The sequence below is a fragment of the Gracilinanus agilis genome, chromosome 2 (assembly GCF_016433145.1).
Source record: "Gracilinanus agilis isolate LMUSP501 chromosome 2, AgileGrace, whole genome shotgun sequence".
In the NCBI taxonomy this organism is placed as follows: Eukaryota; Metazoa; Chordata; class Mammalia; order Didelphimorphia; family Didelphidae; genus Gracilinanus; species Gracilinanus agilis.
This window is the reverse complement of record NC_058131.1, coordinates 368,334,786-368,354,478: the sequence shown is the minus strand read 5'-3', so window position 1 is coordinate 368,354,478 and position 19,693 is coordinate 368,334,786. Positions and strand designations below refer to the sequence as shown.

Genomic DNA, 19,693 nt, shown 5'->3' with positions numbered 1-19,693 from the left:
GAGTACTGGATCTGGAGTCAGGACAACTCAACTTTTTGAGTTCAAATCTGGCCTTAGACATTTACTTGCTATGTGACTGTAGGTAATTCATTTAACCCTGTTTGCCTCAGTTTCCTCATCTGGAAAATGAATTGGAAAAGAAAATGACAAACTATTCCAATGTCTTTGTCAAGAAAAACCCGGATGAGGTCACAAAGAGTCAGAAATGACTGAAATGATTGAAAAACAATATTTGTGTGACATTGTTCAGGAAAGGAGATAAGTGGGTCATTTAGTGAGAATGAGGGTCCTCTGACCCCCAAATTATCATACAAGGCCAGAAGGCTGTTTCTGATCAGGGAAGGTTTATTAGACATTCCAATCAGGATTACTAGCACCACTGAGAGACAGGGGGAGGTGGGGTAAATAGAAGTGGTCAGTCAGCCCTGGTCTCAGCACTGCAGTAGATATAGGACCCGGCCTGGAACCAGAAAGATCTGAATTCAAATCCAGCTTCAAGCACTTACTAGCTATGTGACTATCTGATTAATCTGTTTGCCTCAGTTTCCTCATGCATAAAATGGCATAATAATAGCATCTGTCTGCCAGGGTGGTTGTGAGGATCAAATGAGATAATAGTAAAGCACTTAGCACCGTGCAAGGCACATACAAAGTATTATATGTTAGCTACTATTATTAGCGTCTATGAGACCCTGCCTCTCTAGGCTTCAGTTTCCTTATTCGTGAATGAAGGAACATGGGCTCTATGATTTCCGATACGTTCCAGGTATAAGGTTTGGAGTGGTGACAGGTGCTCTCAGAGATGATCGGAAAGCTCCTTCTCATCAACGAAATTTCCTTCAGTATCCGCCAAAATCTTAAAAAAGAAAAAATGCGAGAGAAAACGGAAGCCACCAGGGTCCACACCTCTCCAAGGACGTGGGAAGATAATGACGCAAACTCTGGAAGAGCACGTCGCCCGGCACAGCCAGACGGCGTCTGAGTCCCATTGCGTCTGCGCAGTCACCTTGTTCTCTTTTGTCAATCGAGGATCTCGCGAGAAAGGCGAGTTATCTCGGGAGCTGAATTCAAATGGGCTTGGCGCTGCCCCAACCGTGGCTGACTGCAGTCTATGGGTGAGTCAGGATCCAGAGTGGGGACGCAAGCCTCCTACCTTAACCGGGAGCGGGAGTTACGGGGTCGGGGTGTTAGGAGGGAATCCTGTGAGAAGTGGGATAAAGGTGAGGATGGGAGGTGATGGGGGTGGTGTGAGAGGGGGAGGAGGATAAGACCCGAGAGTGGGAAGGGAGGTGAAGGGTCGGGGCTGGTGACTAGCAAAAGGCCTGGAGCGGGGATTGGAAATGACTGGTCTAATCCGTTAATTTTGCAGATGAGGAAACTGAGGCTCAGAAAGATTTAAGTGATTTGCTCAGGGTAATACAGGCTCTTGATATTTAAAATCAGGTTTTCTTGACTCGGGCAGATGTAGAAGGGGAGGAGGAAAGTCCTGTGAGAAAAGCATTTTTTTGTTTTTAAAGAATCACAAGACCTTAGGGTTGAGGGGAGGCATCCTCCCTCAATTTTGGGGGACTAATTGAAACAGGTCTAATCTCTCCTGCCTGTGGGAAATGGGAACCAGTTAGATTACTGGTTCTTGTTCTCTGGGTACCCCGGATAAATTACTTCCCCTCCCTGAGTCTTAGTACCCTGTTATGTGGCACACTGTTATGTGGCAATCAATAAAGAATTGTGAACATTTTATTTTATATGGGAAGAGGGATTTGTGTGGAAGAAAGTTTGAGTTAAACTAAATCTTGAGGAAACTTCAAGAATACTAAAAACAGTTACTATAGGGATCACCCCATGCCTTCTGGTGATTCTTGGTAAAAGTAGATTTAGAATCTTTAGCATGAGAAGGCAGTGTGGGGCAGTAGATAATACTGAAGCTAAGCTAGCATATCAGAAAAACTTGGGTTTAAGACTCACCTCTACATATATTAACTGTATGAATACAAGTCAATTAACCTTTCGGTCTCTCCTCACTTCAACCCTTCTACTCTAGATTCTGTAAGTAACAGAATATTTTCCTGTTTGTATTTATCAAAGAAATTTTCACACCACTATGACACTTACATAGAAGTATTAATACTCCTATTCCTCTGCCTCTCAACACCTCCCCCTCTCCCCCCAAAAAAAGTGAGGAAGAGACATTTGAAGTTATCTAGAACAAGCTACACATTTTATACCTAAAAGAATTGAAGTCCAGATTGATTAGCAACTTTCCTTTGTGGTAATATAATAGCAGAATGGAAACTAGAACCAGGCTCACATTTTACAAGAAGCGCCTAATGGAAATGTAGGCATACATATTAAATTATCAATTGGAGATATGGGCTTTGGATGTGATGTTAGAATGGGTTACTGACATTTCATTTATGACTGTGGGGAGGGAATAGAGTTTAAGTTCTAATATTTTTGACATAAATCTACTTGGACAATCTTGTCTAGCTGGATTCCAGGCTTCTGTAATGGTATTTGAATAGGATTTGTATTTCTTTTGGCCCATTTTCCCCTCTCAGAATTAACATTTTGGAGCTATAGTCACAAACTTGATAATCAGAGAAAGGCCAGTAGGAGAAGGACAGAAATTTCTATGATGGTCTGAACCATTTGCTCTATAACTGATATAAAAGCTGAGTTTAGTTTAATGAATAAAACCTGAAAGGTGAGAGATTCGGAGTTAAAAATAAAAATGTAAGCTTAAACTTTATCTTTTGAAAATTTAGACTAAGAGCGATTCTGCAGTTACTTAAATTTGTTATTTATGTAATTTTTTTTAACCCTTACCTTCCTTCTTGGAGTCAATACTGTGTATTGGCTCCAAGGCAGAAGAGTGGTAAGGGCTAGGCAATGGGGATTAAGTGTCACACAGCTGGGAGGTGTCTTAGGCCAGATTTGAATTTAGGACCTTGGGTCTCTAGGCCTGGCTCTCAATCCACTGAGCCACCCAGCTGCCCCCATTTATGCATCTTTTAAATAAATACTTTTGGAAGGATCTAACCTCTAGTGTTCTGTTTTTAATGGAGTTAGCTTATGCATCTGAAAAATTAACAAGTATATGTTTTGAAACTCCTGAGAGTATAAAGTTCCTTCAGTTACAATGTAAACTATATTTAAATAAAGTAGCAAGGTTACTACTTAAATATGAAAGATTTTTGATTCTCATCATTCTCTTGCTAATATTACTTAATGAAGGTTATAACATCTAATCTGCTTTTCTTACTAAATCTCACAAGACCACCTTTAAGTTTACATAATTAATTTTATGCTTGAATTTAAGCTCAAATCATCAGTAATGAAAACTAATTTTTGGATAAAGGAATAAATTTGAATACCAGCAGTTCAGAAAAAAATATATCCCATTTTCACATGGAAACTATAATTTTACATTACCATTATTTTTATTTTTACTTGAATTTTGTATTAGTTCTAAATTATTGTTTTTCTTTTCTTCTAAAAGGCTGAAAGCAGAAAAATAAAATGGAGTCTGAGTTAGTTTTGAATCTTCGTTGTCAGCTTAAAGAGGCTGAAGAAGAGCGAATGAAAGCAGCACAATATGGTTTACTGCTACTGGAGAGCCAAAGCGAGTTGCAGAATCAATTGGATAAAATGAGAAGTGAAATAATGACCACAACAGAGGTAGGATTCTTTTCATTGGACCAGATGGCCAGTGAAGACCCTTTCAACTTTAAAATTCTGTGATTTACAAAGAAGACTGTTGCTATGGAAGATTTTTTTGTTTTCTAATTGTGAAATTAATCTTTGGCTTTTCTCTTTTAAGATTAATTTCATTATAGAAGAGAGAACTGAATTTTTTTGATGGGATCATTCTAATAAAGGAAAACTTCAGGCAGAAAGGCAGAGTTAAGAAAAGAGCTTTGAAAAGTTTCTGCACATAGAAGTTGAAAGAAGGAATCAGCTTCAGAGTTTTTGACATGTGTGATTTGTTTTCTTACATTACAAAATTCAGTTTGGTTAAATTTTTTTCAGACAGTGCTACTTAATAACCCCATTATTTTTAATCTTTTATTTATGAGATAGGGTTTATTGATGCATTTTTTTAAAGGTAAGGGACTTTGATAACCATTATCCTTGTCATTTGGGAAATTAATCCAGGCATAACAGATCCATTTCTAAGATGAGTACAAGTGAGTGAAGTGAAAAATGGGGATTAAGACAAGGTCTTCCTTCATTCCTACTCTTTTTCTGAATCTGTAACTGTAGGTATTTACCAAAATTAGGTCTTGGCCCTGTGCTATTTGTACTGTTTTTTCTTTGAGCAGATCCCCATAACTGCTCTCCTCCTTTTTAGAGGGGGAGGGGAAGAGTCAGAATTCAAATAATGGTCCTGAGTTTTCTTTTGTATAAGTGAACACCTGAGAAGACTCTAGGAATGCAGATTAGGAGCTATTCTGTCTATTAGAAAGTTGCTTGGGGCACTGAAAGATTAAGTAATTCAACTCCCTATTGTGAAGCCAATAATGTTAGAGATGGATTTTATATCCAGGTCTTCAGGATTGGAGCTGGCTCTCCATCCAAGTTGTCCTGCTCTCAAATCTTCCTGTCTAGCCTGATCCTTTTACCCTCTCTCATGCTTTGCATTTCTTGCAACATAACTTATTTTCCTAGCATAGATAAGGAGATTTAAGTTCTACTCATGATTTTTATTAAATATGTGACCTCAGACATACTCTTAATTTATCTGGATCATTTTAGGAAGAAAGGACCCACTAAGAGTCTTTCCAGTTCTCACATTCTATAAATTGAATTTGAAAGCCATCAAAAGAAATTCATATTTCCTTTCTGGATCTAAATTGACTATTTTTCCTATATTTCCTGCTTGAGTTACTTATATCACCATCTTTCTAGTCAACTTTTTTTTCTTTTTTTTCCCCAAACACTTTTTGAGTTTTCTCATTTTTGCCTCCAATCTTGTCTAAAGTCTTAGACTCATATCTTACCTGTTATAGTAACTCACATTTTCTACAGAGCTTTACAACTTATAAAATACTTAACATACAATATATTAACATTCCTAGGACAACTATGTGAGATAGAGAATGCAGATATCATTTTTATTTCATAGATGGGGAAATTTAGGCATAGAAAAAAATTAAGCAATTTGTTGAAGGTCCAATAGCTGGCAAGTAAGCAGAGCAGAATTCGAACCTAGAACCCATTTCCACTACACAAAAATGCCTCCTAATTGATTTTCTAGTTATAGAGCAGTGCTAAGTAAGAAATCTATTAATGTGATAACAAATTATTTTACTAAATTCATATCATAATTGCATCTTTCCTAGAATTATGAACAAGAAAAATTTACTCTTCAGAGAGAGGTTGAACTTAAAAATCGAATGTTGGAAAGTTTGAACTCTGAATGTGATGCTATTAGACAGCAACAAAAATTGCAACTGGATAATTTGGAAGAACAGCTATCAAGGAGCCATGGGCAGGAAATTAATGAACTTAAAAACAAGGTTTGGGATGTCATTTTTTTTAGACTGTTTATCTTTTTGTTGATATTTCATTCATTTCCAAGTTTCTCCCTCTTTCTTCCCCTTTGCATCCAGCCATGCCTTCCTTGTAACAAGAATAGAGAAAAGAAAAAAAAAAGCTCTTCTTCAAAACTAATCAACACATCAGCTGACTTTGACTATGTATGCAATGTTCCACACCTATTATCTCATATCTTTCTGCAAAGAAGGAAGGGAGGTAGGAGAGGTACATTCTCTCATCCTTGTCCGGAGGCTTGTTTTGGTCATCATAATTAAACAATGCTGAGTTTCCTTTTTTTGGTTATTATTGTTCAAATTCTTGTGTATTTTTTCCTATTTCCAGCTTCACTCAGCATCAGGTTATATGTCTTCAAACTTTCCTGAGTATTTTATATTCAGTGTTTATTATGGTGCAATATCCCATTATTCATGTACTACAATTTGTTTTGCCATTTTCTAATTGAAGAACATTGACTTTGGTTATAATTCTTTATTAACACAAAAAGTGCTGCTTATTAATGTTTTAGTGTGCATGGGACCTTTTGGTTGTAGACTTTTATGGACTTTATCACTTTTTTCTTTTTTTATCCCTTACATTATGTTTTAAGATTGATACTAAGTATTAGTTACAAGGCAGAAGAGTAGTAAGGGCTAGGAAATTGGGGTTAAATGACTTTCTGAGGGTCACATATCTAGGAAGTATCTGAGCCTATATTCGAACCCAGGACCTTCTGTCTCTAGGCTTGGCTCTTTATCCACTGAGCCACCTAGCTGTCCCCTTTTCATCACTTTTTGACATAATTCCAAAATACTTTCCAGAATGGTTGAACCAATTCACTACTCCACTATCTTTATGTTAATATACTTGTCTTTCCACGCTAATATTGACTATTTGTTTTATCATTTCCAGTTTGCTGGATGTGAGGTGAAGCCTTAGAGTTATTTTTATTTGTATTTTTCATTTAGTCATTTTGGGGAAACTTTTCCCACAATTGTTAGAATTTTGGCTTCTTGGAGAATTGTTCATTCATTTCCATTAACTAACTAAATTAACTACATATCTATTGGGGAATGACCCTTGGTCTAGCATATTTATGTTAGTTCCCTATATATCTTATATACCAGACATTTATCAAGGGCTCTAATTTAAAAAAAAATAGCATGATGTTTACACATTATATGAAACAAGTAATAATAAAGCTATCAGGAAGCATATGTCATTTAACGTAACATAATAAACATAACAGTGTTTTTCAGTTGGGGGAAAAATCATCTAATGACTATGTTTGAGTTAGCCAGATTATCCTCTTACTCTGCTCTGAAGAAGAAATCTATAGCCATTTTGGAAAAGAAATATGTCCTAAATGTCACTTAACTATGCTTGCCCTTTAAGCTAGTAAATACCTCTATTAGGCTTTATTCCAAAGAGATAAAATAAATAGAATAAGGACCCATATGTAAAAATATTTATGGCAGCTCTTTTTATAGTGTTAAAGAATTGTAAATAAGGGGGATGTTCCTCAATTGGGAAGTGGCTAAACAAATTATGGGGATATGAATGTTATGGAATGAAGGGGACAGTTTCAGAAAAATCTGGGAAGACTTGTATGAATTGATGCAGAGTGAAATGAGCAGAACCAGGAGAACAAATTATTTGATAACTCTAAAGACAAACTTCAAAAGATTTTGAGAACTCTTACTAACTCATTGACCAAACATTATTCCAGAGGACTTAGGGAGCATGCTACTTAACTCCTGACAGAGAAGTGGTGGACTCGGAGTATAAAATGAAACAAGTGTTTCTGGGAATGGCAAATGGGGGAATTTGTTTAGTTTGACCATGTGTATTTGATGCAAGACTTTCCCACTCCTCCAGTTTGAGAGAGAGATGAGATGGAGGGAAAGTAGATTTTTGGTAATTGAAAAAAAAATTAAATATTTAAAAATGTCAAAATATGTTTAGCATATTCTATTAACTAAAACTTGCAATTATATAATATATTTAAAAGGATTTTTCATTCCAAATTTATAATTTTAACCTTTAGTTATCTAAATATAAATCTTTTCTCAACTACAAATTCCCAGAATTTCCTGTAGTGACTTGGTTCCTTTGTACATTGTGTGTGTGTGTGTGTGTGTGTGTGTGTGTGTGTGTGTGTGTGTGTGTGTGTGGTGTTTGTGTTTGTGTTTGTGTTTTAAGCTGGAAAAACTGAAAGCTGAGTTGGATGAAGCTCGATTAAGTGAAAAACAATTGAAACACAAAGTAGAACATCAGAAGGAAATCTTGTCAGCTAAATCAGAGGAATTGAGGATGATGTCTGAGCGTGTACATGAAACCATGTCTTCAGAAATGCTGAATCTTCAAATTGAGATAACTGAGTTGGAAAGTGCAAAGGTATGGATTTATAGCATATAATTTCCTGATTCTTTGTTTGAGTTTTCTTTTATGGTATAGGTTTTTCTATCTCTTAAAGTAAATGAACTAGCTTTCAAGATGAAATTGTTATTGATCTAACTTTTATTAACCTTGTTAGAAAATGCTATATCATCTTTTTTTGGAGACCTAGGGCATATTTTAATTTTAAGTTTAATAGGATACTTATGCTATAGTGGCTATGAAATGCAGAGTTTTTTTAAATACTGGGAGATGATGGATATTATGACAAAAATTAGAATCATATTTCATGTCTAAAACAGTATTGAAATTGAAAATTGTTATGTATAAAGTTTGTATCACTACCATCCTGGGTGATAATTTGGTTACCAACCAGAAAACTAAATTTACAGGGAGATGAAATACATAAAGTGTCTATTAACTCCCCAAAACATGTGCACAAAAGAGAGATTTCATTAATTAAAGAGAGATTCATTGCTCTTGGTTGGTACTGTACCAATATTAAATTGGCTTTACTACTTAAATTAACTTGTAGAACTAGATAAAATAATTAAATACATTTAAAACAAAAGGCCTAAAATATCAAATATAACAATGAGAAAAATATGAAGGAAGGATAGTATTATTATGAAGTAGTCATCATCAAAACTACTTGGTACATCTTCTGTGAAAACTTGAAAGTAGTTTGACAAATATTGGTTTAAACCAACATCTTTTACTAAAATGGATACACAAAATAAAAATTGAGTCACATAGCAAAAGTATGTTAAATAAAATCAGGCACTATTCACATCTTTGATTAAAGGAAGAATTTTTTTTCTCTTAAATTTTTGAGATTTTGTTATTTTTGCATTTTTTGCATCACTTTTATTTTTGAACCTCTCCTTTCCCCTTTATCTTTTCTTAGTTAGCTATCCCCTGTAAAAATATAAATAAAAAAGAAGAAAGTAAAGGTACAATAAAAAAAAACAACTCACATTAGCTAGGTTTGATATGTTCCATACTCCTAAAGGAGAGGGAAAATTCTTAATAGAAGGAAATCATAAAAAATAAATTGTTTTTGACCACATAAAATTAAATTGCTTTTGTGTAAGCCAATGAAGATAGAAAAGAAACGAGAGGAGATATATTTGAATCTTACATCACTGATAAAAGCCTAAAAGCTAATTTAACACTAGAACCTAATTCCAAATAACTAAGTTGTTAAAGGATAGGAGCAAACAGTTTTTAAAAGAAAATTGAAAAATATAAATAGCTATTTGGAAACATGCTCCAGCTCAACAATAGTAAGAGAAATGTAGATTAAAATAGTTGTAGGGTTTCACCTCATATCCCCCAAACTGGCAAAGATGTCACATGCTAGTGTAGAACTAAGAGAACCTAAAACACATGAGTATGTTAATGTATAAATGAGTATCTTTAAAAGAAAATTGTATCCTAAATAACTGAGGATGTTAAAGAACAAAGGAGGTAATACCTTCCAACAATGGCAGAGAGAAAGGAGACATCTAAGACCATATCTTGTATAAATTGTCATATCAGATGTTTTTACCTAATTATCCTTTTATAGAAGGGAAGGTCCAATTAATTGGAGAAGGAGAGGCTGAATTGACTGTGATGTAATAATAAAAGTCATCAGTAAAAACTTTAAGAAAGAAAGAAAGAAAGAAAGAAAGAAAGAAAGAAAGAAAGAAAGAAAGAAAGAAAGAAAGAAAGAAAGAAAGAAAGAAAAACATTCTTAATGAGGCCATTAAGACCTAACATTGCTTTCTAGCTACAAAATTAAGCTGCTTTTGGTCCCACACCTTCTACATTTTCCTTTTTTAAAATTTTTATAGGATCATCACCTTTGCAATGGAAGGGACCTTAGAAGGCATTGTGTATAAATCCTTTATTTTACAAATGAGGAACCTGAAGCCTAGAGAGGTTAAGTGACTTACTTAGAATCTTACAACTACTAATAGTGTCTGCAGTGCAGTTGGAACTAAGGTCTTCCTGAATTTGAGTTCATTACTCTTATCTGCTATACTTCCTAGTCCCCATTTTTTTTTTTTTTTTTGCTAAAAGAAATATTACTAGGATAACCTGAAGAGCAGCTAATTGAAAAGTTCTTTATGAAGGTAGCTTCTTAATTTTATGTTTTAACCCCTGTTTTGAACAGGCCAATCTTGAAGAAAAAGTAAATGAGCTTCAGGACAGACAAGAACAACTAGAACTTTTTAATAATAATTTACAACACCAACTAGAATGCCTTCAAGGAGAAAAAGAAGACAGAGAGAAAGAAGTTGTTTCATACTATAATGCATTAGAGGTATTATGTTTTCACTGTTCATTTCTATTTCTAGCCTTTGTTTGATTTTGGAATTTACAAATATTGTTTAGGTTTTCTCTCTTTAATTTAGAAAGCTCGTGTAACTAATCAGGACTTACAAACACAGTTGGACCATGCATTGCAGCAGGCCTTGGACCCCAACAGTAAAGGCAACTCTTTGTTTGCAGAGGTACTTAAAATTTGAATAATGAATTAACTCATCAGAGCATTACATCTTTTTTTTACCACTCAAGGAGGTATTTTTTAAAAAGTAATATTTTCTAGGTGGAAGATCGAAGGGCAGAAATGGAACGGCAGTTGATCAGTGTGAAAGTCAAGTATCAATCTCTTCAAAAACAACACTTATTTAATAGAGAACAGATGCAAAGAATGAAGGTCTGGAATCACTGTCAAGTATTTATTTGTAATTGTACATGTTGCTGGTATAGAGAAATTTAAACAAACATACTCTCTCAAGGACAAAGGCCCCAAACTCCAGGTCATGTAGAAGACGTGTATGCATCCTCAAATCTGCTCCTCCACCCTTTTGTTCACGAAATTTCCAAATTTTAAATGGGTAGCATTTCCAAGTTTTATTAAGTTTGAAACAATGTTATATATGGTGGTTGAATTCCTATAGCCATTTAGTAAATGTCTGGCCACTATTCTTCATATATAATATGTCTAGCTCTATCCAAACTAATTGATATGAATAGCTCTGCTCTGGAAAGGCAGGAACGCATCTATTCTTGGTGAAACCCTCCCTGTGAGAACAAAATAGGAGTAGAAACTGTTAGTACAGATAAGGCAGTCACCTGTGGTACAACACAAATCTTCATGGCACTTAAGTATTTACGATAAATCAAATTGCAGATGTTGTTCTAAAGACTTAGGTTAGATGAGTGGCAGTATACAGGTATATAAGCTTCAAGCAGCCTGAGATGCCTTGATGCTGCTCTTGTTCGAGGATCTCATCATCCTTACCTGTTCATCAGTGACTCTTGGAACTCTTTCTTAAGTAATGCTGGCTGCTGTGATTTGGGACAGAAGAGAAAAGGATAGGGACAGGGGAAGGTAATAGGTAGGAAGTTGTAGAGGAAGAGGTGGATATTCTTATTGATCTAAATCAACTTACCTTATCCGTAGGGTTGCTTGAATCTCATGAGTGTTTGTTTTTTAAAAAAAATTTTTTTTAAACCCTTACCTTCTGTCTTGGAGCCAATACTCTGTATTGGCTCCAAGGCAGAAGAGTGGTAAGGGTAGGCAATGGCGGTCAAGTGACTTGCCCAGGGTGGTCACACAGCTGGGAAGTGTCTGAGGCCAGATTTGAACCCAGGACCTCCCATCTCTAGGTCTGGCTCTCAATCCACTGAGCTTCCCAGCTGCCCCCTTCATGGGTGTTTTTAAAAACTTTTGATAGAAAAACTTAGTTTCTGTTTGATAGCTCACCCTTAATTGAAATTTAGAAAATTTAAGTCAATAGGAAACCTTATTTGCTTTAAAAAGAGCAAAATGGAGCAGCTAGGTGGCTCAGGGGATAGAGAGCCAGGCCTGGAAATGGGATATCTCTAGTTAAATCTGACCTCTGCTAACCCATACTGCACTTCTGCCTTGGAAACAATACTTAGTGTTGATTTGAAGATGGAAGGTAAGGTTTTTTTGTTTTGTTTTGTGTTGTTTTAAGAGCAAAATGGCACATTGACATGAAAATGTCTTGGATTCTTTATTTGTTTTCCTCTCCACTTTAAATATGATTTTTGTCTTTTATGGCTATTGTATTTTATGTTATTATATTATTATTTTTTAAAACTCTTACTTTCCATCTTGGAGTCAATACTGTGTATTGGCTCCAAGGCAGAAAAGTGGTAAGGGCTAGGCAATGGGGTTTAAGTGACTTGCCCAGGGTCACACAGCTGGGAAGTGTCTGAGGCCAGATTTGAACCCAGGGCCTCCCTTCTCTAGGCCTGGCTCTCAATCCATCAAGCTACCCAGCTGCCCCACTTTTATGCCTATTTTAAAATAAAACATGTTGCCTGATGCATTTCATTATTAGGCCACAAATAAGTAGTATGATACTGTATTCATTTCCATAAATGAACTAAAGCAGTGCCATAAGGACAAATATATACACACACACATATATATATATATAATATATACACCAGTAAGTAGTGGTTATCCAATTCTGGTTTATAGGTCATTTTATGTAGCTCATGAAGACTATTGCATTTTTCTAGTTACAAATTGCTACACTGCTACAGATGAAAGGGTCACAAACAGAATTTGAGCAGCTGGAACGCTTGCAGGCTATGTTAGAGCAGAAGAATGGTGAAATAGAAAATCTTTTAGTAAAAGTAAAGCAGCTAGAGAAATTTAAGGTATGTATAACACCTTTTCAATAGTTTTCTATAGCTGAAAAATAATAAATATTGTGGTCTTTTAAATGTGAAACTTCAATGTTGAAATTTTTTGGTTTCAGATATTTTCACACTATTTAAACTAAATATTTTCATTAATCCTATAATAAACTTTTAATCATTAGATGATACTAATTCAATTTTTTATATTATTCAGATTCTTTCTTCGATTTTTAAAAATTATTTATTTATTTAGAATGTTTTTCCATAGTTACATGATTCATGTTCTCTCCTTCCCTACTTACCTTCCCATTCTCTGACAATTCCCTGACAATACATACATTATTGCTCCAAACCTATTTCCATATTATTCCTATTTATAATGGAGTGATCTTTTTAAAACCAAAACCTGCAATCATATATCCATAGTAGAACCATGTGATAAATCATGGAAAAATTGAAAATCTATTAAACAAATTTCTACTCAAACACAGTTTTGAATTTAATTTGTGGCATATTTTGTGATAATTATGGTTCTTTTCTTCAGAATTTATATGAAAATATGGAATCTAAACCCTCTACTAGCTCTTGTACTCCAGCGGATAACACATACTATATTGATCTACTTCAAATGAAACTTGAAAACTCAAAGTGAGTATTAGAGGTTAGCTAGAATGTAGAGAAGTAGAGATTTTTATTTGTTTCTGTACAGTGTATTTTATTGTGTTTTTTCCCTGATACCAACAGATCAAAACTAAGAATGAATTTGTTAGCAAAAAGGAAATAAGTAATAAGGAAGTAATATTTTTTCCTACATTCAGTTTTACAAATTTATGTCACAGTGAAGTACATTTTAACTGGGTAAAATAGCAAAAAGATCTTTCTAATTATTTCATATTTTCCTTCTTTTAAACTACAGTAAAAGTAGATATGAAACAATTTTTGTCTTTCCCTGATGTGTTTTGGTTTTAAGGAGTGTTTCCACTGAGAAATTTTCATGAGGACTATTAGAACTTAAGTTTATTTGACTTATGGCACTTTATTAAATACCTTGTAGAAGATAACTGGTTCAATGAGAAGTTAAACTAATTTTTTTAAAGACTCATAATTTGAGATTATATTATATTTGTTATCTTAATGCATTAGATGAATTCCTTAAAAACAAAGATGCATTTTAACAATGATTAGTCATTTTTTTTCCCCTTAGCAAAGAAATTGAAAAGGTTAGAGATGAGCTATCCTTACAGCGGATGAAGGCATTATATGAGAGCCAGCGGGTTCTGGAGGTAGAGAGAAAGCTTTTTACAAACGAAAGGCATCTCCATCTTTTCCAAAGTGAAAATATGAACCTGAGAGTTAAACTAGATGAATTGAAAATGAAATACGAACCTGAAGGTATGTAAGTCATAAGAAAACATACTGAGTAGATTTGAAAGTACTGATTTTCAGCTAAAGCCCTACTGCTGACTGCATTAACACTATTATACAAATTAGACCACATATAGTTGGTATAGTTTTATAAAACTGTGATTAGAATGTACGAACTTTAATAGTTTTACATTTTTTGTTTCTTTTAATATCTTCTTGTGTGGGTATGCTTTATTTTATTTTTCTTTATTTTATTCCAGTGACAAATTTACACATAAGTTTTTCAAGGTTATAGGATTTATGCTGTCTCCCTCTCCTCTTTCCTTTCCCTCCCAAAGTTGACAAGCAGTTCCATTGGGTTATACACTTATTATCACTCAAAACCTGTTACATTATTATTCATTTTTGTAAAAGTAATCTTATAAGACCAAAACTCTAAATCATATAATAAGTGAGTATACTTTGAATAAACTTGCCATTCCATTAAGAACTTAAAAGTTTTCTTTGAATTTCTTTATGATGAATTTATGGCATAGCAATAGGTGGTATTTATTTTTTAAAAATCTTTATAGCTAAGAAGCTTAGAATAATTCTACTTTTCTAAATCTTTTAATTATATTCAGATTATCCAGAGATTTTCATTATCCTTAGGAAATATTTAAAAAAGCAGTTCTATGTCACTTATCAAGTTCACACAAATTGTATTCATATTTTTTAAAGACTAGCTTTCTTCTGATTCATCAGCTTCTTTGTTCTGTCTAACCTCAACAGGTGGCTCACCAGGCATATTGATGACCTTCTTCTAGAACTCTTGACATTGTATAGATGCCTGTGATATATAAGGCTATCTTCGTTATTCTTCGTTCTCACTCTTACTGGCCTAGTTCTATTTTCAGTCATACATATATCTTGAATACCTTTTTGCCGCTTCTCTACAGTTCATCACTAGTAAATTTTGCTTCCTCTTCATGCTTACCATGCATACATTTTTCCCCTCCCATTGGACATTTTTCAGTTCTAATTATTTGAAGATATGGCATTCCTTGACTTGCAGCTGGGTTACATCATTCCAAGAAAGTTATCAAATATTAGCACTTGGAACAGATCTAGGAGATCAGAATTTGAAACTATGGAAAAGATCACATAATAAAGTGTATTTCAATCTGTGCCCTCTATAAAGGTAGATTATGACTTTTATAAAATCTTTGAGGTCAGGAATTATGTCTTATTTGTTTTTGTATTGTTCAGAGCTTAACCCATAGTAGATTTTTAATAAACATACATTGACAGTGAGAGTATAGGAAAAACAATGCATGTTAGTAGCAACTGGCATTTTTAAAGCTTTTTTTAACCAGTTTGAAATATTTTTCTTCTCAGAACCAGTGAAAATACCTGTACATAAAAGAAAGCGTGAGAAGTTGCCCTTGGATGTGCCTTTTTCTAATGATGTAGCTACTACTAGCATTTTAGAAGATCCTTCTAATTTAACCTCTAACAGTGAAACCAACTCCTCTGCCAGTAATCTAGGAGGAGAAAACCAAACCACATCAGAGAATTCTGGGAACACAGCTGCAACTTTCTCTCTCTCACAAACTCTACCTAAGGATAAAAAACCTCTGAAGGAAAATAATAGTATGAAAATCATTGACATTTCTCCCAGCCCAGAAGTTTTACAGGAAAAAGGTGGCAATGCTGTTAATCCTTCCAGGTCAGTGGCTTCTCTAATGTCTCCTCAAAACAGTGGGGAGGCACCTTCCTCTGTTTTCTTTCGCTGCATGACCTGTGCTCTCCGTTTCTTTGTCTGTTTTCTTAGTATTGCATGCAGTGTGATTCTCCAGCTTCACCTGCCTCCCTTCAACTTTCCCAAAGCTCTAAAAAAGACTAAAATGATCTCAGGTAGAAAGGACTTATAAGCAATGGAATTCTACTCTCATAAATATAGAATTGCCTTTTTTGTGTAACAAGATTATCTTGTTTTTGAAAAAGAAGCATAACAGTAAATTTCCTAACATGTTCTTTGAATACATATGCTACCTTTACTAGTTTAACAGCAGTCATGAGGGGAGATTTTATCTGCTTTCCTTCTAAAAGACCATTTTCAGGTGGGAGAAAATATGATTTGAGCAAAATTGTCCGTCAGGTTGGAGAAAATATGATTTGAGGAAAGTTGTCAGTTTTAAAAAATTAAAAGCTTTCAGGAGTATGCTTTAAAAGTTATGTATTTTATTTCTACCAATCAAACCTCATTCATTTTAGTTTTTTTCATTTAAACTTGTTCCTGAAAAGCATTTAGTCTCTACATGATTAAAAGTGGATGTTACCAAGGTTTAAGAAATGTCTCTCAAGGAAATGTCTTTTTAAGATTCTAGTTACTCTAAGAGGCAAAATGAGGTTGCTGTTGGATAAAGGGCGTTTCTGAAAAGAAGTGAGTAAGAGCAAGTTAGTGGAAGGGGGTCATTAACAAATTAGTGAACCTAGGAAAGTTTGGGTACTTGAATCTGTATGAGTGGAGAAGAATAGAAGTATCACACTACTAGTGGAAAAGAACTGTTTCCAACAGAGGTCATTGCCTACTATAATTCTACCTGCCACTAGAAATGTGAAGTTAAGAGTCTGGGTGCCATACTCTGCCTAAGGCTGAACCAAGGCATAATCCAGAGGAAAAAGGAAGAATGTAATGGAAGAAATTGAGAGAAAAAAGAAGGAACTACGGAAAGAGAAGAGAAGGGAGAAAGGGCATATTATAATGAGGAAAAGAGTTGACTGGTGCCACAGGGTTACCTTTTCAGGAATTTTAAAGTACTAATGCTAATGTCATAGGTGAGCAGGGAAAACAATTAGAACATTATTTTACGAAAGTGAAATCAGACACTCTACCTTTTACTAGGGGCTAATTTATATGCCTAGCTTTAATCTTTTTAATCAGCTGGCAATAATTAATGTTTATTAAATATAGAATAGGACAGAATCAGACAGTGTTGGAAAGAGAAGATAAAAATTATGTTCTCTTTGGCCTCAATATAGTTGACCATCTAAATTTTTTTTAACCATGGAATTAATATAATATTAAGAAAAAGAAAATTGGTAGGATATAAATTAAAACTTTTTGAAACATAAGACCAATTCTTCATTGTTTTACAATTTTGTAATTTCATTGTCATAACTTTTATATTACTATAGTTAAAAAATAAAGTTTTCTAATACTAATTCCCATCACTGAATGTTTCACAAAATATACACATGCAAATTGGTTTACTGGCCACGTTACATATGAAGTACTTAATATGTAACATTGACATGAGAAAGTCAAGTAATTTTAAGAAACAATATCTGAGGCTTTATGTTCCAGTTATTGTTAAAGTCAGGTTATCAAATTATGTTTAACTTTCGTATGTCTGTGCTTCATTGTTTAAAGTATGCTTGATTTCTGTATGTTTCTTTGGGAGTCTCTTAGAATTGAATACAATCTTTGCTGCTTTTCCTAATTGCTCTTTGTCAGTCCTTTATGAGCCTTGTAAATTTAAGCAAATAGTTACTTAATGTTAGATGGGGCTGCAAATTATGTAGCACACTAACATTTTGTAAGTTCACAAAAAAGGAAGAAAAAATACTACCTTGTTTTTTGTGATGATTTGCCCAATTAGGACTTACTAGAATTTAAATGCATTTAGATCAACATAAAATTTGGATATATTTGATATTTCTTGTATTCTATGACTTGACTCATAAAATTGACAAACATGCTAAAAAGTATCAATATGGTGGCAATGGTGTTTAAGATTTACAAACTTTAAAATCCAGTAAGCATGGCTCTGTGTGTGTGTGTGTGTGTGTGTGTGTGTGTGTGTGTGTGTGTATAAAATTCTCAGAAAACTTATATATGTATATTCAGTCCAATTTTTTGGTTACAAAGCACAAGGATTCACATTTTTGTCTCATGCTTGGCTTTTTTGTTTAGTGAATAGGTATTTAAATCTCTTCCATATAGCATGCCAATTGTGAATATTCTTGCGTTTAAGATAGTTTCCTTTTTTTTCCATTCTCTTATAGCATGATTATTAGACTTGTTTATAGCTGATAAAATATTGATTTATACAGAGGAAATAAATAGTGCTGGATTTGAAATTGGATGACCTGAGTTTGAATCTTGAATCTGTGGGGCCTCATGTAGAATGAGATGATTGAACTAGATAATCTTCCAATCCAGGATCTTATGAGTTTTTAAATAAACTAGTAACTTTTTAAATGAGAAGTATAAGAAAATGTTCCCCTAAATAAAACAATGATTCTTTTTAATGGTCTCAGAATACTCTTTGTTTTCTAATGTGTGAGGAAGTATAGTCAGCTGGATTGCTAGGGTTCTTTACAGTAGAACTTTTATTTCCCACTTTCTTTTTAATAAACAATTGGAATTTAGAATTGATATTTGCTGCCTATAGGTTATTAGATGCTGAATCGAAGCTCCATACAGAAGTTAAAGAGGGGAAAGATACTGCAAGCAAACCTGAGAAAAAAACTTTTAAGAAAACATACACTACCCTATATGTGTCTTCCAAACCAACTGAGACACAGTGTGCTCAACAATAAAACTGTTTGCTTAGTAATAATAAAGTACACTTTGCAACCCTTTTAAACTCTTACCCCACTCCAAAAAGACTGTTGAACACTATATTGGATTTGTAAGGTTATATCTGACGTGCATCAATTTGTGGATAAAAATATGATTCATTGTACCATTACCTCATCTATATTTTGGCAACTTTTGGTTTTGATGTCACTAATTCCATAAGTGGTAATTTTAGGTATCCCAGAAATTTTAGTGCAGTTTTAAGGTTAAGTTTTAACTTAAATTGTTCAAAAACTTTTTGGGATTCTTCAGTACTTCAAAAACCTTCTGTATTTGTTACAACTTAAGCTGCCCTAATAACACAAAGTATTAATGAATGCTTATATAAATATATGTATTTCCAGTTCTGTGTGGTTTTTTAATTGAAGTTAATAGGTACTTCAGGTATATCAGAAAAGAGAAATAAAGAGGCTTTTTGTTTGTGAAATTATTGTTGAAAACGTGTTAAAAGATAGCAATCCTTTGTACAGAAAATATTTTCCATTATTGCAAAAACTTGTGTTCAAATTCACATATGTTTACATTTTTCAAATGCATTTGTAACAAATGCTTTTGAAATTTGTAAAGTATGCAAATGAGAAGAAATTTTGGGTTTCCTTTTTTTAGACAATATGGGGTAGGTATTAATGATGTAAAAAAATCAAAGAATCTTTGTATTCACTGATATTATGATTCTGATTTTACTGAATAAATTTAAAACTTATGAAAATTTTTATCTAGTATGCAACTTTTTTCATGTGTGTGCTTTTTTTGGAAGTCACCCTATAATAACCACCAACTAAAATTCACTAATTACCAGTGACTACTTGTCCCCCACTCTGATTCAACAAATGAAAAATGTTTATGCAAGTATGTTGAGGATTTAGGGATCAAAGATAATTTACAAGCTGTAAAGCTCATTAACTGGTCAAGACCTAAAGGTTTTGTTCAGTCATTTTAATTAATAAACACTGAGTTTCTATTAAGTGCAAGACACCATGTGATAGGCATTGATTAAAAAAGATGAGATGTATTATTCCCTTCCTCAAAGAAATTTACAAAGAAGGTTATAATTTGTGAGGAGAATTAAACTATATAAATATAGTAGTACATGAAAAC

At 33.8% G+C, this 19,693-nt stretch overlaps 1 protein-coding gene across 1 annotated transcript; it reads left to right on the top strand.

Moving 5' to 3' along the window:
- Positions 1–1,174: 1,174 nt before the first annotated feature.
- SPDL1 (spindle apparatus coiled-coil protein 1) lies at positions 1,175–18,597 on the top strand. The gene is made up of 12 exons (XM_044661698.1): positions 1,175–1,220; positions 3,500–3,678; positions 5,343–5,519; positions 7,738–7,932; positions 10,094–10,243; positions 10,335–10,433; positions 10,529–10,639; positions 12,481–12,621; positions 13,148–13,251; positions 13,808–13,995; positions 15,346–15,676; positions 18,408–18,597. Exons 2-12 carry the CDS (start codon positions 3,520–3,522, stop codon positions 18,553–18,555), a joined length of 1,803 nt encoding a protein of 600 aa, XP_044517633.1. The 5' UTR covers positions 1,175–1,220; positions 3,500–3,519; the 3' UTR covers positions 18,556–18,597.
- Positions 18,598–19,693: the final 1,096 nt, after the last annotated feature.

Coding starts and splice junctions, on each gene's coding strand:
- SPDL1 (XM_044661698.1), top strand. CDS start 3,520: ATGGAGTCTGAGTTAGTTTTGAATCTTCGTTGTCAGCTTAAAGAGGCT. Junction 3,679..5,342: donor AAATAATGACCACAACAGAG/GTAGGATTCTTT, acceptor CATCTTTCCTAG/AATTATGAACAAGAAAAATT. Junction 12,622..13,147: donor AGCAGCTAGAGAAATTTAAG/GTATGTATAACA, acceptor TCTTTTCTTCAG/AATTTATATGAAAATATGGA.